Below are 25822 nucleotides of genomic sequence, written 5' to 3' on the forward strand. Positions count from 1 at the left end.
GTAACCTGAGTTTAATTCACTGGATCCTCACAGGACATGTTGCTGCATTGAAAACTGAGGTTAATGGTGCCTCATCTGATGACAGCACGTTTTGGTTTTGGGTTTTGTTTGTGTAGAGGCCTTTGAAAAGTGGAACCTTTGGTTTTGGAAAAATATAACTTTGCGGAGTTGTGTCACACTCTTTGTACATAGCGGTCCAGCGTCCCTTGATGTTCTCTGAAATACTGCAGTAGCGTCCTGTTTAGCTCTGCACTGCTCTCTAGTGGCTAAAAAGGAGTAAAGCTATTTGAAAGCAGCAAATATATAATTCTGTGATCAACCCAGAAACTGCACATGCCCTTATGTACTCCTGAAAACCTATTAAAAAAGATCAAAGAACCTTATTTTTCATACCAGAACAGCTGCAAGATACTGATGCAAAAAAATGTATTACATGTATCATATTTGCAATTTTAGCTTATGCTGTATGTGGTAGCATCCAAATGTTTTTCTTTAGTTTAAATTATCATCCAACATAGATCATTCTGCAGCATATGAACAACACCAAAATCTCACATGATTTCATAGATAATAATCCTCTTGTTCCACACAGAAGGTTTTAACTAAATGGATAGAGAGGTGTTTTCTAGGATACAGCCAGTACTTTGAATAATTTAATTGTTGCTTGTGGAGCTTTTATTAAAAAAAACTAAAAAAAACTCACCACATAATTCTTGAAAGAATTTTCACAGGCCGAAACCTTTACAAACAGTACAAGTGTACATAAAGAAATACATCATTTTTATTGAGGCCTTTGCTTTAGTTTGCCTTTTTTTGTAGGTTTTTTTAAGATTCCTCATTCAAGTCCGGGCATTTTATGGCTGCCCTGCAGTGGTGCCTTTCAACCTGGACATCTCAGACTTGATCACCGGGATGATGACTAAAGTCATTGTGTGTAATTCTAATAACAATTGGATTTAATCATGAATGCTGGCTGTCACATCAAGCACAAGTTAGACATAACATGACTGTGGTGCACCTCAGATAAGAGTTACAGTAGTGTACGCTACTCATGTGAAGTTGTGGACATACTCAGAGTTGTTTAAATTTGATCTGTGGCAGTGTTAATGGGTGTCATAATATCTGCTGGTTAATCACTGTTGTTATGTGAGTGTTAACCTCATCATTTCCATTATCTCTCAGTCAAACACTCATGCACATGAAGATCACTTCAGCAGTGGCACGGAGTCATCTTTTTTTTCTTTGCTGCAGTGCACCCCTGGGTAATGATGATTAGCACTATAATTTTGGTCATTACAGACATCATTAGTCTTTCATTTTCTCTTAGACTTCATTGGTGTTTTCAATCAGAGGTCCACTTCAGATACCTTCTCTGTGGTGATCTATGGCACATACTTACCAGCTAGAAATTTGTTTTTACAGTACGTTGCTCTTAAGTTGTTCTGCAATGAAACGGTAGTTGCATTCATTCATGTGGTATAAGAATTGGAATTATTTTTCTATTTAATTTTAGACATGCACCAAAAGATTTTGATATTGATGTCACACCTTTTTACTCACAATTTACTTTCCTTATTTTCTTGAATGTCAACGAAACAGAGTGAGAAGTGAGTAACGGAAAAATCATGGCCATCGCATCACTAAAAAACATTCTCAAATTCTGGAAGTTTGTGTTGATGACTACATGCCACTCATACGTTTGGAAATGGTTCATTGTCACTGTCTAAATGTAACACTTTTTAGAGCTAAATGATTATTATGATATACATTTTCTGCTTAATGAATTTTCCGAGATTCTGGGAACGCAATCATTTGCCATTTTACCGGGATTATTTTCTCACATTGATTCTCACGCCAGCATCCAGCGCATGTTCCTGGAGTGAACAAGTCCTGACGTGATATGGTCCAGCCACTAACACTCAAATTTTGTAACATTCAGGCAAGCAGTGGACTTAATCCTCTCTTGTAGCATATTAATGTTGTGCGATTTTTCTCTGAATTCCAAACCAATTCTTAAAAGTTTTAACCCAACACTTTTATATTTTGTTTATCTTATATCAGGACTGGAGTTTCATTCAAGCCCTCATGTAGGCAGATTATTTAAGTTACATGTTAGCATTAGGTTTACAGCTAACAAATGTTTTTGATACAAGTTCCTTATACAAGCTTAGTCGTTTCTTCTTGGTATCAAATATGATCTATTAGAGAATTATTAATAGCATTTTAAATACTATAAACAACTGTATAGAATGTTCATACCCTGACATATAAAACGTATGAGTACTTCTAAATGGAAGCACGCATCATTACGTAGTAAGCCACAAAGTCCTCATAAGGAGGGGGATGGATGGTGCTTCTCTGCACATTGCTTTCAGCTGTGGGATTCCAGTTCAACCCCAATACAAAAAATGTATTATCTTCTTTGTTTTCATTCATACACTCTTTTCTTTTGATTTCACTTGCTCTTTGTGTGTGTGTGTGTGTGTGTGTGTGTGTGTGTGTGTGTGTGTGTGTGTGTGTGTGTGTACTCATATGTTACCTGTATGGGAAAACATCACTTGTGGGGTTTAAGTTTAGGTTGTGGGTAATATTTGAATTGAGGTTTGGCATGAATTCCTTATCTGTACGGTTAGAGTTTTGGATAGGCTTTGCACAGTAAATGGAAATAAATGTAATGTCCTAGAATGGATATATTTGGCAGCTTGTGTGTAAGAGCTCTAGTTTGACTGTAAGAAGTGTCAGTCATCCTATCAGAGCTATCCTCTGCCCTCAGGTTAGCCTGTAGCCCTCTTACACCTGCGTTCCTTTCAGGTATCATCTGTGGTCCGCAGCTTGACAGGGAGCCAGCTCAGAAAAAGATAAACACTGATCACACCTGAGGATCAGTCACCCCATTTACGTCCTTAAAATACCTAAGCTGAACATGCTTTTTTAGATTTATACTGCACCAAAATCTTTTTTTTTTACAAGCCTATGTTGCAGACACAAAAAATTAAACCTTTTACATCTACAGCAACATTCACTGACCTGATTTTTTTCCATATCTCATCTGTGAATTCCCAAATTGAGCTTTACCTGACCTGACCTCACTCTCATTAACATTTTGTGAAGTCTTTCTGAAATGAAATGCTCTCAGCTCCTTCACCTGCATCTGTAAATTATTCATGTTAATCTGTTCACCAATATACTTTATGCATTTTCAAGTCAGCCCATACCTTGCCTTCACATTGACACATTAACTTGCTGGGATGCAAACAAAACATGTGCATTTACACTCACACACACGCACACTAACACACAAACTTCGTGTCAGCCTTCAACTCAAGAGAAAGGCCGTGCCAGGGAGGTTTGGACTAATTAATATTCTCCCATAATACTCGGGGCTTCTCCAAGGAACCTCACTCTGCAGTGCTGCTGACAAGGCACATTCCATCAATGCTGCAGACTTAAAATAGGATCAAAGGATGGAGCAGGGTGTGTATGTGTGTGTAAGACAGAAGGCAAAGGAGAGAGTGGGGAACTAAGAGGATGTGTGTGACCAGGATTTTGATTCCTCAGTGTAATGTTCCAGCGTTCTGCTACGGCATGTCAGGCTTTTGATGCTTTTCTTCTTATATTTGAGTCTTTATCCACAAAGCTGGTAAATATTCTAATTTAGCTTGATCCCAAATGAATATGTTGTCTGTGATTAGAGCTATTAATCTATAGGTAAGTAGCTCTTTAGGGGGTCGCAGGAATTTGTTTAACCACTGCAACACAATCCAAATTGTTCCCCTTTGAAGTTTTCTATAAATATGGAAAATTCAGAGGACATGTCAGCAAAGCGTGTTCTGCCCAACTTACTTAATTTTTTTTATTGATTTTTTTTTATTGATTTTTTTTTTTTTTTTTGCTCTATGACCTTACACATCAAAGATAAAATAGCCAAAAAAGACCATAGTCAAAACGAACCCATCCACCCCTATTTTTCCAGATTCCAATCTCTTTTTGTTGCTTTATTGTACGTTTAGTTCAGCAACATAAGTGTTAAATACATTTTCCTTTTTTTTTGCATTGTCGGGGTAGGCTATTGGTAAATGGAGCGAACAGTTTGAAGCCACCGTGTTTCATTAATGTCTCTGTCGGAGAGCTCCACACCTCAGGCTTGCTCTAATCTCAAAAGCAAAGGGAAGTGCAGCGCTTCATCAAACTCACAACAGAGGGACACGTTGTAAAGAGGCTATAGATATTATATGATGGCATATTTAGTATACCTAATGGCGATTATGTGATGTACGTTGAAATGATTTTATGACTCTCTGCATGAGATAATGAACCAGCTATTTAAAGGACTTTTAGCAGACTTCATGTGTGAACTGTTCCACTTTTTCTTTTTAGCTAAATTTCTCTTAGTTTGTTTTCTAATCTTTTCAAATGCATTGTGTTGTGTCCCTTAAAAAATGTCTTAATTGGTGATCACTCCTTGAAGCAAAACAAAACTTGTTTTACATGCACAATGAAGGTTCAAGGTTACAAAACCCACCTAGGCGAATGAAATGGGGTGCAAGCAGAGGCAGAATTCAGAACAATGACAACATCCAAAGAACAATCAATAAACCGATCAGGAGTAAACAGAGTGCTGGAAGTCAGTGGCACTAAATGGAACCAGTTACAAAAACAACCTGTAAAGTTGCAGTGGTGAGCGGGGTGTATAAATACAGCAGGTGGGGGGTGGGTGGTCTGGAAACACTTGCGAGTAGATTTCAGACACACACAAACTGCTGTAAGAATGACTGAATATCAAAGATAGAGAAAGCAAAACTGTGATTATAACAGTCATGAGAAAGGCTGATCCACTATTTAAATGCTTCACTCACATTATATTCAGCTTAAATGACTTACTATTTATTTCTCACCGCTGAATGGGAACTCTTTGTAAAACTATAGTACAGAAGTAACAGACGTTCTCCTCATCCTTTTGTGTTTTGTGTATTTAAAATTGTGGCCAACTTGCTTAGATGTTTTAAATGTATTATATAATTAAGATTAATACGCTCCTTATTCATCTTGGAGCTGGAGAGACATTCTGATCCAAATCTTGCACCAAGTGGAGAACTGATTCACATGCTGCTTTACCAAGTTAACCAAGACTGCAGACCAATCACAAATACCGATACAAAGAGTACAAAGACTTATTGGAGGGACAGCTGAATGATTTCAAAGGCTGATTATTCTAGCTAATTCTACACCCCTACTGCTGGATATCAACAGGTGCGTCCTGCATGCTGAGAATGAATGTAAAACAAAGCAACACAATACAACACTCCAGTCCCCCATGAGTCCACATGTTTAATTACAGCTACAAACAGCAGATGGCTCTCTTGAGTTTTGATTTTTGTGCCTGTGATTGAGGCTTAAATGATATCCACTCCAAGTCGGGGAGAGATATAAAATGTTTTCAGTGTGTGGAATGGACACGTCTAATTAAGCGTCCACAATGAGGTAACATGTCTAGGTAGGATTTAGTTCAATGTAGTTGTTGCAGCTGAATGATTTCAAAGGCTATCCAAGGAAAAGTAAGATTAACAAGTTTAAGCTGGCTGTAACTGAACTTTCAAATTAAATATTTACTTGGAACACCTTTTGATTATTCTAGCTGCCAAATATAAATTCAAATTTTCTCTGAAATACATTTATGTCAGTTTGACTGTCTGAATATTCTCTATATATGCATTTACTTTAGAGCATAGAATTCAGTATGACTGGTAAATATATTTCCTGAACATATTTCATGACCCTCTGAACTGTTCTGCAAACCTCACCACAGTCTCTACTTTCATTACCCCTGACAAGCCCTCGATGAGCAGTCGACTATCTTTGCTCTCTAATTAGTTTGAACTACTAGACTCATCAAAGCAAATGAGACACACACACATGTAGAATACTTACAGTCCACAAAGGGCTCTCTCAGCTTTTATTGCTTTGGTAGATGGACTTATGATACTCAATGATTAAATAGCTGAAGCATAGGGGGGAATAAAAAAAGAGAGAAAGGGAGATTACATAAATCCTGTAGCTAAGTAAAACCATTACTCATCTCAAATTAAATTAACACTCATTCTTTGATAATGCTTTGTAATTTGATTCGGACAAGTAAAGCTTTTTTTTTTTTAGATTTCACTGGACCTTAGAATTGCTAAGTCCACCGCATACTCTTCCTATCAAGTTGGGTGAGAAAAAATCCTGGCCCTGAAGCAAAGTAATAACAATAATCAAATGGGTTGTTTACCCCGGTTCTGTTGGGTGACATTTACTGTGCCCTGGCCGCAGGACATCTAAGTAGAATAATTCAATTTCCTCTGAGGAGATTGGATTTAAATGTCCTGACCTGATGAGGCTGTGTCTGCATTCATTGTGGCTTTTGCCTCACTGAATGAGTGCATTTCGGTTACCATGTTTTCCATGAAGGTGAGGTGTACACGGTTTTCTGCTTACTAGTATTTTCTGCCAAGACTATAGTGATACTAGAGGTGTAGAGGCTGAAATGTGTTTACTTAATACAGTCCTTATTAGTGAATGATCCATTCCTTGCAAAGTCCATCCTGAGGCAACTTTTAGTCGTGTTGCATTTGTGGCAAGACTTAGTCAAAGTGTCGAAATTTGTTAATCTAAGTGCCTCTCTCCTTGGCACAGCTTAGAGAATGACTGCAATGTTTAAAGTATTTTGTGGGCAAATGAATGTTAACAGCTTGGGGCAGCCTGTCAGTTCAAAGTAACCGTATTAGATCATTGAAGGGCCAGTATAAATGGGGTATTAGATGTCACAGGGAAAAGGTCTTGACTAAGAGATGGCATGGGACTGCCATGGACTCGCATACATTCACAAGCAGGAGGAAAAAAAATGTAGGTATGTGTGGCCTTGTTTTGCTTCATAAATGATTTAAGAGGGCTTTGACGTGCTTTTTGGACACCATGTGCTGTATTCACTTGGATAGGAAAGGCGTCCGCTGAATTCGACTTGTGGATTATTTTTGATCCTCCAGTGTGTTCTGCAGTATGGCTTTCAGATGTGAATATCTGCGCTTTGGGTATAAAGCTGTCCATGCATTCGACCTCATGCTGTGTGACTAAAATGATACAAGCCAATATGCAAGGCATCTCCTCTGGACCTGGATTTAACCCGAAGGGATGCTTATGCTCTTTGCAATTTCATCACATTGGTAGAGTTCGTGAGGATACTTGTACTGATGTATTGTTGAAGCACACTAATGCTAATTTATGCTTTTGCTGACAGCAAAGACCATGAGATAATAAAACGGAAACATTTAGGATATTTGGGGGGTATTTTTGTCAAACAATCTTTGCTGATTAACTTAACTTTGTTCAACACTTTTAACCTTGATATAGATTATCGTTTGCTTTTTTTTTTAACAAGACAATTATTTATCAGTAAATTATTGTTACAAATTATTATTTTAGGTATAACTTTAAAGAATCATTCAAATATTCCAGTTCCATTAGATCTGCTATCCATTACTTGTTCAGCCAGGCATTGCAACTGGCACAGACTACTGAAGACAACTGATTGTATAAGTAAACAAAACAGACACCTATCCGTGATGGTGACACTACTCGTCTCTGTGCTGTTGTGCGACCATTGTTGAGTTGACAGTGTCCACTGCGGGTTGGAGCGTTAACTGCATGCCTTGCACAGTACCGCATCCATACAGCACAGAAAGCAGCAACCCCCTACAACAGCGAAAACTTTGGGATGACCGACAGCACGTTTTGGAGTCAGTGGAGTAGAGCGAAGTGGAATGAATGCACAATTGTCGTTGCTCATTCCTAAGCATGATTTATTTGTAAAGGTGGTCCCTTATACCACGAACTGCTTATGAGCCCCCGCTAAGGAATTTTGCCTGGATTTCAAAACTGGATGTCATTTTTCTTCATCTTCTGTCCGAGAACAACGCTGTCATTCCACTGTGCAGCTGTAGAATGTGACATCTGTTGTCAGACACCTTCTGCTGTTTATTTTGAGATCAGTCCGTCCTCTAATTGTACACGCGTGCAGCTGGATATCAACAGGTGCTTCTGGCGCGCTGAGAATTAACCTAAAACATGGAGAGACATTCTGAACCAAAATGTTGCACCAAGTGGAGAACTGATTCACATGCCGCTTTACCAAGTTAACCAAGACTTCAGACTAATAACAAATACCGATACAAAGAGTCCGTTGATGGGACGAGAGACTTATTGGAGGGACAGCTGAATGATTTCAAAGGCTGATTATTCTAGCTAATTCTACACCCGTACTGCTGGATATCAACAGGTGCGTCTGGCGTGCTGAGAATGAACGTAAAACGTAGCAGCACAAAACACCCCAGTCACCCATGAGTCCACATGTTTAATTACAGCTACAAACAGCAGATGGCTCTCTTGAGTTTTAGATTTCTGTGCCTGTGATTGAGGCTTAAATGATATCCACTCCAAGTCGGGGAGAGGTATAAAATGTTTTCAGTGTGCGGAACGGACACGTCTAATCAAGCGTCTACAATGAGGTAACATGTCTAGGTAGCATTTAGTTCAGTGTAGTTGTTCGCAGTTTACCTGAGACATCCCACAGTCTGAGGTGGACGTTCAAGTAAAGGTTATGATGTGTGTCTGGCGAAAACATTTCCCTCCATCGTAATGTGGTGCTGAAATTAGCGGCGCTGTCCCTGGTACTGAAACCACACGGAGGAAATGGAGCTCGCAGCCCGACCATATGAGTGTTTTCCATTCAACATGTGAATGAGCTGCTTTTGTGTCTCGTGAGCACAAAGTAACATTCATCTGCTTGGATTATCGTTTTGTATGTTTAAACCATAGGAACTCTATTGTGAATTTGTCGTGAAAGACTGATACACTTTGGGCACTGTCAGCCCAGGCGTATCATTTCTAAAGTGAGATGTCTAATTATGAAGTAAATGTGCCCCACTGCAGAGAACAATCTGAAACGCGCGAGAGTAAAATCTTGCAATCTAGTAGCAGCATGCAGACCTGCTGTTCTTTCTCCTTCGAGCGGGGGCTTGGTGCTGGAGAGGGCGGGGTTGGGGGAGGCCACCCTCCTCACTCAGGCGTGTAGCCTACTAACGAGCGGTTAGGACTTGTTGATGGGGAAGATCTTGGACATATAGACTAAAATTAGTGACCACGGCTTCCTGACGGCTTTTTTTTCTTTCTTTCCATCTTGGGAAAATAAATTGCACTGTTTGTCAGTGACATGATTCTCCGCCCTTAATCCCAGAAAGCGCTGATCGCCACATATGCATCTCCTTCACAGGAGGCTTTGTAACAGTAGGTTGTATTATGTAGTGACAGCCGGGACGTTTAAGTTTACGTGTTTGTATACAAGCTGCCTATAGGCAGCCTATAGGCAGCTTGTCACACAATGCAGACGTCATTATAAGACTCGGATCAGTTTAGTTTTTTCTTTTCTTTTCTCTCTCCTGGTCCCTTAATGCGCTCAACCGTTTGCGCTGTGATGTCGGATGCAGTGAAGAAATTCTGTTTTGAGACCACCATGCTGTAGATCCACTGTTATTTGAATGATCAGATAACAGCTACACTCTTCTTGGCTCTGCGGGGGTTCCACCGATTCCCTCTTGAAAACTTGGAGTTCGTTTTGCTCCGGCTGCTGTGCCTTCAGCCGGGTGGTGATCTTCGTAGGAGGCGCCTTGTGTTTGTTTAGTTGCTGGCGGCGCACATGCACGGTTGTCCCCACCGCAGCCTAAACAGCAGCTTCTAACAGAGAAAGATCGTCTGGCAGAAGGAGGAGAAAACGGTGGGTGAAAGGAGGAAAGAGTGGGTGAATTCGCCGCGAGGACCCTGCATTTATAAGGAGATAATGCCACTGAAATTTTCACAGACAATTAACGATAACATCGTGAAGGTATGAATAATCCTCTGAAGTCTCCGTGCGCTTTTAATCAAGACTGTTGTCACTGATGTGTGGATTTACGAATGATCTCATTCTTCCATGTTCAACAATTTTTCGAGTTATAATGACAGTCTGGTCTAATATCGCACTTATCATGTAGTATTTGGACGACGAAAAGAAAGACAGCCACTAAAAATTCATATATTTGACATCACGGAGCGGACCACTTAGCTTTCACTATGGGACTGTGACCCGGGCTACGGGCTCTAAGAGGCGGCTGTTTGTGTAGTCTGTGCTCCGTGTACAGACTGGACCTGAGCAGTTGTGACATTTTGAGCCATGGCTGCTGCTATCGCGAGTGGGTTGATCAGACAGAAGAGACAGGCGCGGGAGCAGCATTTGGATCGACCGCCGACCAACCGACGGAGAAAGAGCCCCAACAAGAACAAGGGATTCTGCAATGGGAACCTGGTGGACATCTTCTCTAAAGTGCGCATCTTCGGCCTCAAGAAGCGAAGACTACGGAGACAAGGTCTGGGAACTTCGGTGTGCGAAGTGCCTGTTATATCGGCATATGAGCTTTTTTGCACACAGTATAAACACGTGCATACATTCAATCATTGGTTGACAGTTTAGTAAGCCCTGAAATGATCATACGTTTACTGCACCGGCACCTACAGCACAGCTGAATCTTTTTTAATTTGTTGATACACAGATTGACCAAATTTCACCTTCATGAGTAAAAAGTTGACGCTCAGTGAGAGGAATCATTATGTTTGTTTACTTAATATATTGGCAGTTGGTTGAAATAGAACAATAATGCTTCTAATTTATATGCAGTCCCAGGAAGCCTGCAGGCTCCTGACCAGCTGTGCAAAGGGTTTAGACAGGTGCACGGAGGCGCCACTGCTTTGACCCTATAAAGGGCCTGGTCGTAATAAGACTGAACTGTCTAGTACATAAGCATTCCTCAATAGCCAAAATTGAAACTCATTTCTATGCGTAAAAACGTCAGTATCTCCTTCGGAATGAGGGTTACGCCTTTCAAACACAAGCTTTTCTCGAATTCTGTGGCTGACGACTCCAGCTGAAATGAATTCTAATTATGAAAATATCATGAACGTTTTCGCTGTAATGTGGCAACCTGGGCTTATAAAAGAGCACTGCCAATAATTGTCTTACTGCAGAAAATGGTACCAAAGGGAGTTTTTCTTAGCTAAAGGAATTGAGATTATTCCATGAGAAAACACATCACTCCAGTTATCTCCATTATTTGTGAATGACGGAAGGTGGTTGCACACTCCCTTCAGAATCATCAGGTATCATACCTGTTGCATCAGATGTGCTTTAACTTCAGCTGATTTAATGGTGAACTAATATTTCAGTCTGTGCTGTCTTTGTTTAAAAGACACAGAGGCAGCCTTTAGTCTTTCATGTTGTCCACAAAGAGAGCCATTTTGATTGGTAATTCTCACTCAGACTGTCCACTTTCACATTAGAACTGACAGCACAGTGAAATGTCTCATATAGCCCTCAGTGATTACATAGATTCAAAGAGCTTTGATCAAACATGATCTATATAACAGCCCACATACAGCTGGACATAGGTCAGGGTTCATCAGAATGGAAGGTTTATAAACTGTTATCCCTCAGGCTGCTATTTCTGCTTCTGCCATACGTGTTTATGTGTTAGGGTTTTTGTGACTGGCTGTCTTAATGTTTATGTGTTTAATTGCCTGTCACGTCTGACTTGGCTTGTGACATTGGGTATTGTCAGTTTTGTCCTGAAACTCCCAGTGACCACAGATGTGGACAGATGATGCTGTCATGTGTGGCTGGGGAAGTAACGGCATGAGAAATAATGAAAGGTTCTATAAACTGGCTCATTTTTATTATTTTTTTAATGTGTTGTATTGTTCAGTGTGCCAGCAGATGTGTGTGTGTGGGACAAATAAATCTAACAGTCAGAATTGTGGATGTCAAGTCAACCCTAAGATGACTTGACAATATTAACAAGTATTTTATTGAGCGACTCAGGGGCCTCCTGATTCTCTGAATAGTGATGTGAATCTGCAGTAGTAGTCAGCACCAGGGACAATTAATTGTGTCAAGGGGCTTCAGGTTGAGAAACCCTGCTGCCAGGAAGATGAGGTAGACTCACTAAAATGAAAATATAACTCAGGGAAATTTGTTAGAGCTCTAATCAAAGCAAACACATTTTTTTAAAATTATGTACTGTTTGTGATTAATGGCCCTAATGGGAACGCACTTCATTAATTTCATCCACACATGAGAACTGGGAAAATCTTAACAAAATTACATCCGACTTTACTGTCAGGAGGGTTCCGTGAAAGCAACAGGTTTTTTTTCTCTTCATCCATTAATATCTTTCTTCCCTCTCTTCCTCCTTTGGTTTATCTTGCTTGCTGCATTATCAGCAAAGCACACAATTTAGAAAGACTAATGACTTGTTTGGTTAGCTTAATTTAAAATAAGAGCCTGAAAGTCCTTTTTTTGTTTGTTTTTTTATGTGAGTGCGAGGAAGGCCAAATGCATCACAGATCATTTGGTTGTGAGGTGGAATTTCACAGTTGTATTCATTTCCCAGATGAGAAAGACACTTTGTGGTGACAGCCGAGCAAAGAACAGAGCAGATGTCTGGCCATCCAGAGATTTGTCAGGATGAATGAGTGGCGGAGACTTAAAAATATTCTCTGGGCTCCAGAGTCCTGTATTCACTTTGGCACTGAATATTAATCCTTTGAGTGAGACAGTAGATTATCAACTCTTATTGGCTGCATTGATTGCCACAAACATACCTTGTGCTTTTGAGTCAAACTTAACCATAAACAGAAAATTACTTCTCCTCTATCTTCATTATATGTCCCTTTATTTGAGATATTACTATTATGAGAGTCTATCAAAGGAAATTAAGTGTCCCGAAATGTATTTAATAATTTCTTGTTTTTCGCTTGTGTTTATTAAAATGCACAGATGTAGTCTCCTGTCCTCCCTTAGTGCCTTTGGGAAAATGCCAGGAACAGTTGGTTTTGTCTGTCACATCAGCTTCAATTTGAAATCATTCTTGTGTTTTATTGGTGGAGGCAGAGCCAGTGATCACCCTGATTTTTAAAGGATTTAATGTGAGTTGTAAATCCTATCATATTCCAATCCAGCAAGTGAGCAGGGGACACATGCAGCTTGGACCCATAATCTCACTGCTCTGTCTCTAATTATCCCACTAGATTAGATCCATAAACCATGTTACTCAGATCAGATGATCAGATTAGCTTGCATGATCTAGAAACCAAACTGAGATGAATGGTTTCCTGCACCTTGGATGTTTATTTGTGAGCATGTTGACAGGACGCAGCAGTGTGTCATCAGCCAGCTTTCAGAGCTGTCTGTACCAGAAGAGTTATTGTTGACATGACATAGATGTAGTTGATGTGAGAGAAATAGGAAGGGGGTGACAGTGCTGTAACTGTTCTTCGCTTGATCTGCTTTTATGTGACAATAGAAGTAACACGGAGAGGGTTTTTCCTTGGCAGGCTGGAAAAGCCCTTCTTGTATTCCAGAAACATCCAAAGTGGGTCAGACAGGGCAGGGCTGACAGAAAGTCTGCGAGTGCTCCTGCAGCTGTGCCTGTGTGTGCGCGCCGGTTCTTACTTCATGCTCTGCTTGCCTTGCACTGAACTGAGCATGTGTGTCTGTACGTACACATTGGGATGACACAACAGAAAATAAGGCAGAAAAAATAATGTGGGAGCTGTAGAGAGGCCACTTAAGAGAGAAACAAAACCACACCCTTTTTTGTGACAGTCCTATTTATATGTAAAGACGATCTTGTTCTGTGCTGCACGACACTATTTGAGATCGTATGGTTCTGATGCCCCCCCTGTGATGCCAAACCACCACTCTGTTTCCCTAGAAACAAAGAAGTGGCATGTAGAAACATAGAGTGCTTCTGTTGTATAAACCAATACTGCTGCGAGTGGGGAAAGTCTAGCATCTGTGATTAACTGCCTTTTTTCACTGTTTGGGCCTAATTTTTTAAGCAGAATATTCAGACATGCAGGATGAAACAGACAAAAACGACAAAGAGTAACAAAAGAAAGATGAGCCAAAGACCTCCTCGACATAGGAAATACCACTGGGACATTTATTAAAGCACGTCTGGATTTTTATGAGCGTACACTAATCTTGTTTGATAGTCCTGAAAAAGCTGTGTCATTCAGAAAGAACTGAACCTTTCATTTATATTTTTGCTTACACCTTTTCTCCCCTTCCACTCTTATACGCTCATTCTCATTCTGATTCTGACTTCACCTCTTAACTTGATCAATACTTTATGAACATGTACAAAAAGTCTCCATAGTCAGTAAAATAAGAAATGGTAAATTATAGCAGGTTTAAAAGAAAAAGAAAATTGTTATCATGAGTGAGTTTAACACTCAACCACTGTTGCATCAGTTGCCGGGGAGCTTTTCCAGAATTACAAAACCCATTATGTCACTCAAATGCATTTACTAGCATACATGAATGTGTGATGTTTAACTGTCAGTCATAAATAAGGTACAGCTGTTGGTATTTGAAGGTAAATTCATCCAGATGCCCTGCTTAGAATTACACAATAGACTCATATACATACCCAAAAAAAACTTTCTTCCATTGCATTTTGAATTGGACAGTTCTTAACCCAATTTTTGTAGTTTCAGCAATCTCCTTAGATGTTTTCTTTGCTTGATGCGTGCCAATAATTTGACCCTTCTGAAACAAATTAACATCTTTTCCAAAACCACAGGGTGTGTTTTCCGACATGGTTATTTAAGAAACGAGAAGCTTTACTCACTGCATCAGTTAGGGTTAAATAACTTGTTGCTAACTGAAACATAATCATCCATGCAGCAATTATTTAATGGGAGGCTCGTACCTGTTTGTTAGTCAAATCCAGGTGGTTGACTTTTTTTGTGTGTTATTGTAACTTATCTCACACGTTTTTTAATCCAATTTTTTCTCTTCTTTTAGTCTTTATCAATTTGGATGAATTACCCAAATTTCAACAGATTTCCATCTTAATCTGGCTGCAGCTCAGAAGCTGAATCTGAAGGAGAAATCTGTGTGTGTGAGATATACTGGCTTGCTTGCCCCAGGGAACACAGCCAGCGTCACATGATTTATAGCACAATGAAAGAGCCAAGTTCACTTTACACACACACACACACACACACACACACACACACACACACACCCACCCATACACCCGCACACAGACACTCACACTCATATACACAAAGAATTCACATAACCAGCCACCAGTTAGACAGTTTTAATTATTACAGATTGCTCTCCGCTGATCTGTCCCCGGAATCAATCTCACTTCCAACCAGTGTTTAAAGGCTGGTCAAAGTCATTAATCGAATCCAGGTTTGCCAATTTTGTGTTTCAACACAAAAGTATTTCCTTTGTGGGAATCCTGCACTCATTAAAGATCCATGTGAAAAAATGCATAAAACACTGATGTTTCCTGGTTCATGAATAGAATTGGGACAGCTCGGAGAGAAAAAATTTATATATTCCTTCTCTGTCTTCTTATTACTTTTCTTTAACCCATAGAATGTCAACTGGCTCATTTTCAACTGTCAAAGTCCTTCTTGTCAGCCTGCATCATGTTAAGGGGAAACATTCATACAGTCAGATTCTGAAAAGCCACCTTTTCACTGTTCTGGGGAAGCAACAAGGCAGCCCAGTTGAATGCTGAAGTGTTGTTGTTCAGATCCACCAACAAAGGCATCTTCACCACTGTCAACCAGCAGGAATGGTCTCACAGCTACTTAATGCCTTCACCTGACCAAACTGTCTTGAAGGGAATGTCCTGACCTACAAAGAAACAGAAAAAGCATGACTTTGCCCTCAACTAGACCTCTTCAGGTCTCTTCTGTGCTGATGCTCTCCATCTTCTTTCTATGTATTTCACACACACTCATACATTCACCCACCCACCCACACACACACACACACACAACCTCTTACAAGAAATATGGTTTAGGCGCAGCTGGTAAATTTGATTTTTCACCTCCTTAGAATGAAATCAAATGTATGTGACCCCAAAACACATGTATGCACATGAACACAGATGAGGAAGCATTGTCAGATGACTTGAGCAAAAGTAATATTCTTCCATAACATGCAGCTTTATTAAAATGTTTCCATTTTTATTTTCATACTCCTTTACTTTTACATTTTTACTGTCACTTTTCTCATGCTGTTACAACCCTTCAAAATGCTAAAAAAAATTCAAACAAAAATAATGATAAGAGTAAAACGTGACATGTTCGGCTGCAGTGGCTCTGGGCAGTTCAACCACAGCAGTAATTTATCTGCTGTAAAGTATGTGGCTAATTCCCCTTTTGGATCACCTAGAAGGGACAAAACACAGACACGTTTACACCCTACATATTAGGACCCAGAGAGGGTGCTGTTGAGTTCATTATGGGAGTCAAACAGCCACAGATTAATTCTGATGTTTATAATTGGATGGTCTATCGCTGAGCAGGATGTGGCTTATGTTCCCTGAAAGGTGGCTCTGGGATTTGCCCATGGAAAAACACAGGAGTCACATGCTGTTTTATGTATTTGTTGCCCTTAAAAAGAAAATATGTTATTGAACGAAGTCCTTTGCTATTTAGAGGCAAATAGTTAATTTTTTGCAATATATTTGCTTTGCTGTAAGAGTGTTAAATATTCTCTATACTTTCTCTCCTGCAGATCCCCAGCTCAAGGGCATAGTGACCAGGTTATATTGCAGGCAGGGATACTACTTGCAAATGAATCCCGATGGCTCTCTTGATGGGACCAAGGATGACAGCAGTAATTCCTGTGAGTATCTTGATATTATCTTTTGGCCTTCTCCATCAAAATATCTTAGAGTTGTGTGAAAAAAAGAACAATTGCTAACAGAGGGCACTATAACTCAGCTGTTATATACTCGTTGTTTAAAACCTCCTTAAGCACAGTCAGCCTTACTCTTAAACACAGTCTGCTGAAACAGTTGGTGAGGTTTCCTCTTAAAGATTTATCCCTCTGGTGAAGAAACTGAACCGTCAACTCTTCTGTCACCCTCTTCTAACCCGTTAACCTCCCTTCATGTTTTGGCCTATAGAGTGAGAATATATCCTTAAAATGCATCCATCGGATAAGACCAATTTGATCTCATGTCTGAGGGGGAAAGTGACCCAGGAAGCAGAAGGCTTAACAGGGAGGAAAATTGTATTATTAGCTTTTTCTGGCGTAGCTCCTCTAGTGCTTCAGGCTACGTGGTTAATTTAATTCCAGTGCTTGGTGCTAACACTATCCTGACACTCCACAATGTGTCACTTACTGCTGTCAGCAAGAGGAAATGTAACACATGTCACATCTGATCGGATGATTATTGAAACAGCAAGCTTTTTAGATAGTGTGTACAGGGAATGTATTATGTCATTATACCTCCAAGATCAAATCAGGTGCTGTCAGTGACTGCTTCACATTCGATTTTAGATTTTTTAAATTGACTACATGCCACTAAAAACCAACGTTTCTACATTTAGTTCTCTCAGACTTCCTCCCAATCTCCAAACTTCCTAGTACCAATCATTTACTGGATAACCAGAGGTCATTATGTGCCATTAAGGCTCTCTTACACAGTCATGACGTCACAGCCAGGCCACTGCTGTAGTTTCTCACCAGAACAAATAATAGCCATTACCAACCAGATCCGACAAAGCTGCTGCAACAACAAAGGCGCTGTTAAATCTGCCATGCACCAGTGGTGGCTCCAGTTACAACTGCTTCTTTAGAAGCACTGGGTGGCCAAGACTGCATGTCCAACAGCCATGCTGTGATTCCTCTTCGGAGATTACATAAATTCACTAATCAGTTAAGATTAGGTCTACCTATGTCAATGATATTTTATTATATTATACATATTTATTATCATTTTTTCATAAATGTTTGTGTTTACAAATATTTTTCAGCTTTGTTTAACCTTATTCCTGTGGGCCTCAGAGTTGTCGCCATTCAGTCAGTGAAGACAGGGTTATACATTGCCATGAACGGGGAGGGCCATCTCTACACATCAGTAAGCACACTATTCTATTCTTATTGTCTGTTATGCATGCAATAACCTGCATTATGCATTTCATGTTGGTATCTGTGCTAGATGTATCTAGGTGGATATGTTTTTTATGTCAAGTTGAATTATTTCCATTAAGGATTTCTGAACATTTCTCAAAAACTTTTCCATTTGCAACCCGATAATTGCATTTTGTGAAGGTTATGGATTCCATTAAGCAGGAATTCATGCACACAGATATCTCACTCATCAGCATTACCATTTTGACTCTATGTGAAAACAAATTTACATCAGATGTCATAATTTGGACGAAACAGATATTAAGCTCTCTCCTTTGGAATCTGTCTTTACAGTTTATTATAAAAGTATTTGTGTTTTTGCAGTTTATGAGGCTAAATTCTATGTATGCCATATGCGGAGAATCCTCTTTCTGTTGTCATATTCTCTATGACATACAGGGATACATTTTCTAATGTGATTTATAAGTGTCAATTTTTGTACTATAGTCACTGTTACTCACTACTTCTTTTCAAAATAAACCAAGCTTTGGCAGAGACAGCCAAGGAAGAGATAAGACCTCACCCAGCACAGATAGTGCTTCTAGTTTCACTCCTCCACCAGTCACTCAAATCAATCAGCAGGAGGAACATGGGGAGTTGTATTCCTGTTAAAGACAGGAGTATCCATCAGAATCACTGTCTCTTCTTTCCTCCGCTGTCCTCGTGTCCCTAATTCTCACAGCCCAGACCCAGAATGGCCATCTTATTCTTCATTCATTACCTCTGGGGTTAAAAGGAGCTACCTCTCTTACTGTACCATGCATTTAAATGAAATTCTCTTAACGCTTAATCACTGCTCGACTTAAGCCATGAAATGAAATTCATTAATAGAGGATTGACCTAGAATCCTGTGGATTTTGTTACAAAATTACACAACAGGGATTATAAATTAATATATATCAGCTATAGGTACACTATACTGTAAAACACATGGGAGGCATAATCTTACAGTATGTTGGTTGCACACAATCATTTCCCTTTTGCTAATACAATGTGAACACACTGACATAACTGACAGCTGAGATACTTCCCTTCAGAATATCACAATGATTCATACTCAATCCTTTAAATGTAGAAACTGTCACCAGACTTCAGCCTTCAGTTACATAGGCTGGTTCAGTGAGGACTTTCTTTTTTCATGGACTCCCTGTTTATAGAAAATGCAAAATTCCAACATTTAGGCAAAAGATAATCGTACAAAGCTGCACTTAAACAATTTAAATAAATAACAAAATAAACAGTGGTGAAGGGACAATAACTCAACTGACCCTTTTCAAGCATAGGTGCAACCCAAAGTGTTTTTTGGGGAGCAAAATGAACATCCGCAAAGTGTGAAAGAGCACAGTCGTGAAGATTAAACAGAATTAGAAGCATTTAACAAGACTTAATGTTCCATAAAGGTATTTGCCATATGGCAATCAAATAAAAAATACTGGCACAAATATTTTGACAGCCTAGTTATAAGCTCCATCAACTAGGAAAGTTTTTAGCATGATCTTAAAGGCAGAGGAGGCGTCAGCATCCCATACCCAGACCGGTAGCTGGTCTCCATAGGACAGAGCTATGTCTCTCATTTAAGCCATGGAAACTGAGATACAAAAGTAAGACTGAGACTGTGATCTCAGAGTTAAGAGCTGCTCTGTAGTAAAAGGGAACAATGGGATTTTTGATGTAGGATTGAGCTTGGTCAATGAGAGCCTCATACGTGATAAGTATGATTCTAAATTCTAATATAGAGTTGACAGGAGGCCAGTGTAGAGACGATAACAGTAGCAGTAACAGTATTACTGTATTTTGGATCAGCTGGAAGTCTTTGGAGTCATCAGTCTTTGGAGTCATCAGTCTTTGGAGTCATCAGTCTTTGGACATGCAGCTAAAATGGCAATGCAGTGGTCCGGCCCAGATGTAACAACTGCATGGTCAGGTTCTTTAGGGGAAGCCATTTTAAATATGATTTGATTTGAAGCGATCATATACATATGCCGTACCAGTTGAAAGTTCTGAAATGTCTACTTACTCAAAATGAATGCTGAATCAAAAGATGCGTTCAATGCTGTATTACCCCCCAAGACAGAATTTTTAATATTTCTATGAATAAATGCCAATATTTCTATTTTCCTTTATGCTTCTTCAAGCATAATGAAAAGCATCTAAGATTCACATCTGCTTAATTCATTTTCCTATGACTTGAGTTTACCAGTGACTGACACACTGCATAAAAAAGTTGCTGACGGAATTAAGCCGATCAAAAAACATCCTCAATTTAGGCAATTTGTGTTACCCAAGGTAACACAAATTGGTTATGGGTCTGTCAGCAAAACAATAATCTGATGCAATCTGATCCAACAGCCCAGAATAAATAAAACTACAACAATAAGAGCAAAAAATCTTCTGAAAGGCTACAAGAAACATTTAGATTTTGCTGCTAAAGCTTTGCAAGGGAAACGTTAATGAAGGACACCAATAAGTGTTTTAGAAGGTACCCATTTACTTCTGAGGATATTTAAAATTCAGAGCTTTGAGTTTATGCCAATAATTCTGACCAGCATTGTATATGTATCTGTGTTGCCCACAACAGATGAAACAGTCACAGCTATCGAAATGGTAAATCTTTCTGGTAAACACAAGGGCTTTACAATAAATATCTGTTTTACTATTAATAATACATGCACAAAAGGTTACATCATGTCCGATGTCAGTGCATACTGTCCAGATATCATATACATGTATTTGTTGGTTAGATTAAACTTGTCTGTGTTTTACTTACAGTATGTTTTTATTTTATGTAGAATAATTATAAAATAATTTACTTTTTTTTTTTCATATACAGTTGTTGCTGTGAAATGTTATAGTTTACATGTTAGTACTTGTAAATGCTATTAATTTGAAGTAAAAAACCGTTCTGTCTTATATAACAGGGATTTGAACTAAGGTTACATCAGTCTTTGATGACTATGTTATTTTGTCCTGTAGCCTCTTGACATGTTTAGTCCAGGCAGAAGAGCTGTGAAGTGGGTCTCAGTCGCCTGCCAGGAGCATTATGTTCTCTTAGCATACTGCTCCTCTCTTCACACAGCCCTCCTGCTCCATTTGCAGCTTATTTCTTTGCTAATGGAGGTTGTGATCAGACCTCAACTATCCTAACCGCCCACTCAAAGGTTTCTTTTTGCTCCTTAGTGTGTGAATTAAACCTGTAATGGCAGCCTTGAAAGATGTTCTTCATTCTCCTCCATCTGCACCACCCCCTTTTTTCTGCCACCTCCATTCTCCTCATTGAGCAGGTTTCAGCCATTCATCCCATTATCATTTCTTCACAAGCAACATTGACCCTTTTTTTTTGCTCTTAAGGATGTTTGGTTTTTTGTTCACTTACATTTTAGAAACTACTTTGATGAAATATCAATGCATATAACACGCTGACCTGTACTGGAAAATATTCAAAAATATTTATTGGAAGTATTCTTTCTTAGTGGAGCCTAATTTATTTATTAGAATTCACCTGGCCAGTTAAATTATATCACAGTATTAAATACATCACCAAGCTTTTACTATAATGATCTTCTTTCATATTGAGTGACACTCAAAGTGAATCAAAAGGAGAAATTCCACCTAGGCCTACTCAATGCCTCTGGTGGTGTATTATATTCTTTTTTGTGATGCACCGAAGGCGCAGAGTCCAGCTCAAATGACAGAGATAACATCAAAGTGACAGTGCAGCCTGGCACAAAGGACGCATCACAGAATAAAGGAGAGTTCAATCATCTCACCTCTTTTCAATCTGCTCCTTTTGTATCAGAGCCAATAAACTCCTGGCTAATTTTTCCTCCAGGCTCCACTGCTTCTTCTGAAATCTAATAAAACAGGTTACTCCCAGCTTGTTGTATGTGAAAGCAGAATCAGGACCAAGAAAAGGCTCTTTATGAATGTGATATAACTCTGAATAAATATGATTCAACAGGGAAAACTATGTTAAATCCCTCATAACAAACACGGAAATGTTGGATTTTATATTTTGTTGGACAGGGTGAAATTGTGGTACCAGAGAACACAACTCCCTAGTGCTGATTTTGTTGTCTTTTTTTCTGTCCCGCTAACACAGTCTCCTACCATCTCTCTTGTGGAAAGGTTCGGCATTTCATGGTTGGCTGGCTTTCTTTTGAACCACCTCCCCATTCCCTTACTCCACTGAAGTCTCTCACTGCGGGCTTTCTTTATCAGGAGCTTGCACTTGTTAGTGCTACCTTTCATGATTGTCAAAATGACTTGCTACATCACTTGAGTGGCCCTTTCAGAAATGGAATCGTTGAGAGGACCACGATGGAGCAGTGCAATAGCCTTAACTTCAATTGTTAAAGGCTGTCTGAGGGAATCTGCTTCCTGTTGTGGCCAATTCAGAATCTATGAAAGCTCCCAGGGAGTTTGATGCAAGTGCTCCTCCAGTTTACATCAAAATAAAAGTGCATGGTGGCTGTGTGAAGGGACAAGTGGCTCGTTCGGGAAACAGTTGTAGGAACCAAGGAGTGTCCTTTTAGAACCCTCAAGTCAGAGGCTCCTTTGGCTTGGGTTTTATACTGTGATATTTTCCTTGAAATATTCTTATTCCCCTACCTTCCTCTGTGGTGATTTTTCTAGTGCTTCTTTCAAATGTTCTGCCCATTTGTGAAACCACTCTTCAGGTGAAACAGCATAAGTGGCGTCTTTCAGGGAACAGTGGTATGAACTGTTCCCTGAACAAGCCAGGGAACAGTTCATACCAGTTTATTTATTTCCAGGTTCATTATTATATTTAACCAGCTCAACGACTTTCTGAATGAAAGTGGAAGTCTTGATAACTTTCAATCAGGCTTCAGACGTCATCACAGCACTGAAACAGCTCTGGTCAAAGTGTTAAACGACATCAGGTTGAATACTGATTCTGGTAATGTTTCAGTCCTGGTCCTGTTGGACCTCAGCGCTGCGTTTGATACTGTAGATCACAGAATCCTGTTGCACAGGCTGGAAAACTGGGTTGGACTTTCTGGAGCGGTCCTTAACTGGTTCAGGTCCTACTTAGAAGGCCGGAGTTATTTTGTTACAATTGGCAGCTATGAATCTGAGCGAGTGGCCATGACTTGTGGAGTCCCCCAGGGGTCAATTCTTGGACCTCTTCTGTTTAACTTGTATATGCTCCCTTTGGGTCAGATATTGCAGAACTTTAACATCAATTATCACAGTTATGCAGACGATACACAACTTTATGTGTCTCTGTCACCGGACGACTGCAGCCCAGCAGACGTACTGTGTCAGTGTCTGGAGGAAGTAAACACCTGGATGAGAGAGAATTTTCTACAATTAAATGAAGACAAAACTGAGATCATTCTGTTTGGTAGCAAAGAGAAGAGGGTCAGCGTTGGTAAATATCTTGAGACTCGGAACCTTACAATCACTGACCAGGTTCGTAACCTCGGAGTGTTGATAGACTCAGATCTGACTTTCAGCAGCCACATCAAAGCTGTCACCAAGGCAGCTTTTTACCACCTCAGAAACATCAACAGAATTAAAGGTTTCCTCTCCCAAAAAGACCAGGAGAAACTCATCCATGCATTCATCTCCAGTAGACTCGATTACTGTAATGCTCTTTTAACTGGACTTCCCAAAAAGAGCATTAAACATCTGCAGCTCATCCAGAACGCTGCTGCTAGAGTTTTAACCCGGACTAAGAGATCTGAACACATCACACCAGTTTTAATATCTTTACACTGGCTTCCAGTCAGTCACAGAATAGATTTTAAAAGCCTGCTGATGGTTTACAAATCCCAGAACGGTTTAGGCCCAAAATACATCTGTGATATGTTCAGAGAATATAAACCCAGCAGAGCTCTTAGATCCAAGGACTCAGGTCAGCTGGTTCAGTCCAGAGTCCAGACTAAACATGGAGAAGCAGCATTTAGCTGTTATGCTGCTAACAAGTGGAACAAACTGCCAGTGGAGATTAAACTTTCAGCAAATGTAGACATTTTTAAATCCAGGTTAAAGACATTTCTGTTCTCATGTGTCTATGCATGAAATATCTTTTAACTTATCTAGACTGTTGCCTGTTTTTAAATTCATTTAAATGATTTTATTTGTTTCTTTTTATATTCTTTTATGTATTTTTAATGCTTCTTGCACTCCCTGCTGCAATGCTTTTATTTTATGTAAAGCACTTTGAACTGTTTGTACATGAAATGTGCTATATAAATAAATTTGATTTGATTTGATTTGAACAAAGAAAAAAATTGAAATATGTCTTTTTAGCTTCTTTTTTAATAAGGAAGTCTGTCTTGAGAAGTCTAGTCTGGTCTGTTTCTCTAGCTGGCCATCACAGTAAGTGTGTAATACAGCTTTTTATTGTTTGCTTGATGCAAGGCAAACTAGCCACAAGGAATAATGATTTTTATGCTGCTATGTTTCATGTTGATGTTGTTTCAGGAAGAAAAGCATGGACTACAAATAATGTTTTTTTTTGTGTTTAGGCTTTTTAACCCATCAGAATTTTTACATTTACAGAAAAATATAACTTCCAAAGAAATATCCACACAAACATATCACCTTTGTCATCTGTTTGGACTAATATACAGCTTCTCTAGCGTTATGGTTGGATAAACTTTAACAGCTAAACATACAAGCGTATGGAGCATATAAATAAAGAAGAATGAAGCACACAGAACTGTTTATACTGCAACTTTCACAATAAAGTACGTGAAAAAGTGAAAAATTAGGCCAAAGGTAAAACAATACTCGGTCTAAACATGTTGCCAATAAACCTAATTACTTTCAGCATGTTGCTTCTTCTGTTTCTTTGATGCTCCCATCCCAACTCTTCTGAGACATTACATTCAAAATGAGCAAATATTTTTCATGGAGTTGTAAAATGTCTAACTTTCAACATTTTTTAAATTTTTTTTTATTTGCCATTATGAATAAAATGCTGGTTTATGAGATCTTGAAAGCATTGCATTCCGTTTTATGTCCATTTTACATACCCTCCGAACTTTAACTAACTACTTTGGAATTGGCTTTGAAGGACTGAGATGGAAAAAGGTGCTTGGTGGGAGAATAACTATTCAAGGTTTAAAAGGTGGAACAGCTTGTACCAAATGAAATTAACTGATTAATTAATTAAATAAAACAAAAACAAACAAAAAAAAATGCACACGTATACATGAATATAAGTTTTACAGCAAAGACTGTCATAGGGCATATTTTGTATTCCCTCTGATCTCTGGTACCTATAGTAATTATTCAGATGATTTCGCCTCCAGAGGTGTGTCAGGCTCAGAGCTGAGGCGGGGGTATAGCCTCATTATTTCCAAAGTGTTGCTCTCCATTGCCTTTAATGCAGTGTCAGGAAGAGATGCGGTCAAAAGGGCTGGAGGGAGAGAGGCTTCTTGCATAAATGAACAACAAGGTTGGAGGTAGGCGTCAAAGCCCAACTGGTAAACGTGTGGTCGGGGCCAAGATGACATAAGAATAGAACAACTGGTGCTTTAGTCATTTACACATCACTGTTGTTATAAATGCCTTTAAACTCTCTTTTTACTGCAAGATACTTTCTAAAATTTCTGTCATCCTCCATCTTTGCAAAATGCTTGTCAGTTCAGTTTGCTTTGTGGAGATTTCAGCCGTGGCAATGAACCATTTTGTACAATATTTTAATTACAGGAATTAATTACTGTAGTGTCTAAGGGTTTACCTGTGGGGATTCTAGCACTCTGACTTACAAATCAT

The 25822-nt window shown here is 39.3% G+C and overlaps 1 protein-coding gene across 3 annotated transcripts in view; it reads left to right on the forward strand.

Moving 5' to 3' along the window:
• fgf14 (fibroblast growth factor 14) overlaps window positions 1-25822 on the forward strand; it is a 128090-nt gene that overhangs the window by 75097 nt on the left and 27171 nt on the right. For 2 of the 3 annotated variants that reach the window (XM_075479214.1, XM_075479216.1), the window contains exons 2-3: window positions 16670-16780; window positions 17917-18020. In XM_075479214.1, coding sequence (XP_075335329.1) covers window positions 16670-16780; window positions 17917-18020 — 215 coding nt within the window. Of the gene's footprint in view, window positions 1-9114; window positions 10434-16669; window positions 16781-17916; window positions 18021-25822 lie in introns of those variants that run through there. The other variant, XM_075479215.1, reaches the window with a different exon arrangement.

Source organism: Odontesthes bonariensis, chromosome 12 (genome assembly GCF_027942865.1).
Source record: "Odontesthes bonariensis isolate fOdoBon6 chromosome 12, fOdoBon6.hap1, whole genome shotgun sequence".
Classification (NCBI taxonomy): Eukaryota; Metazoa; Chordata; class Actinopteri; order Atheriniformes; family Atherinopsidae; genus Odontesthes; species Odontesthes bonariensis.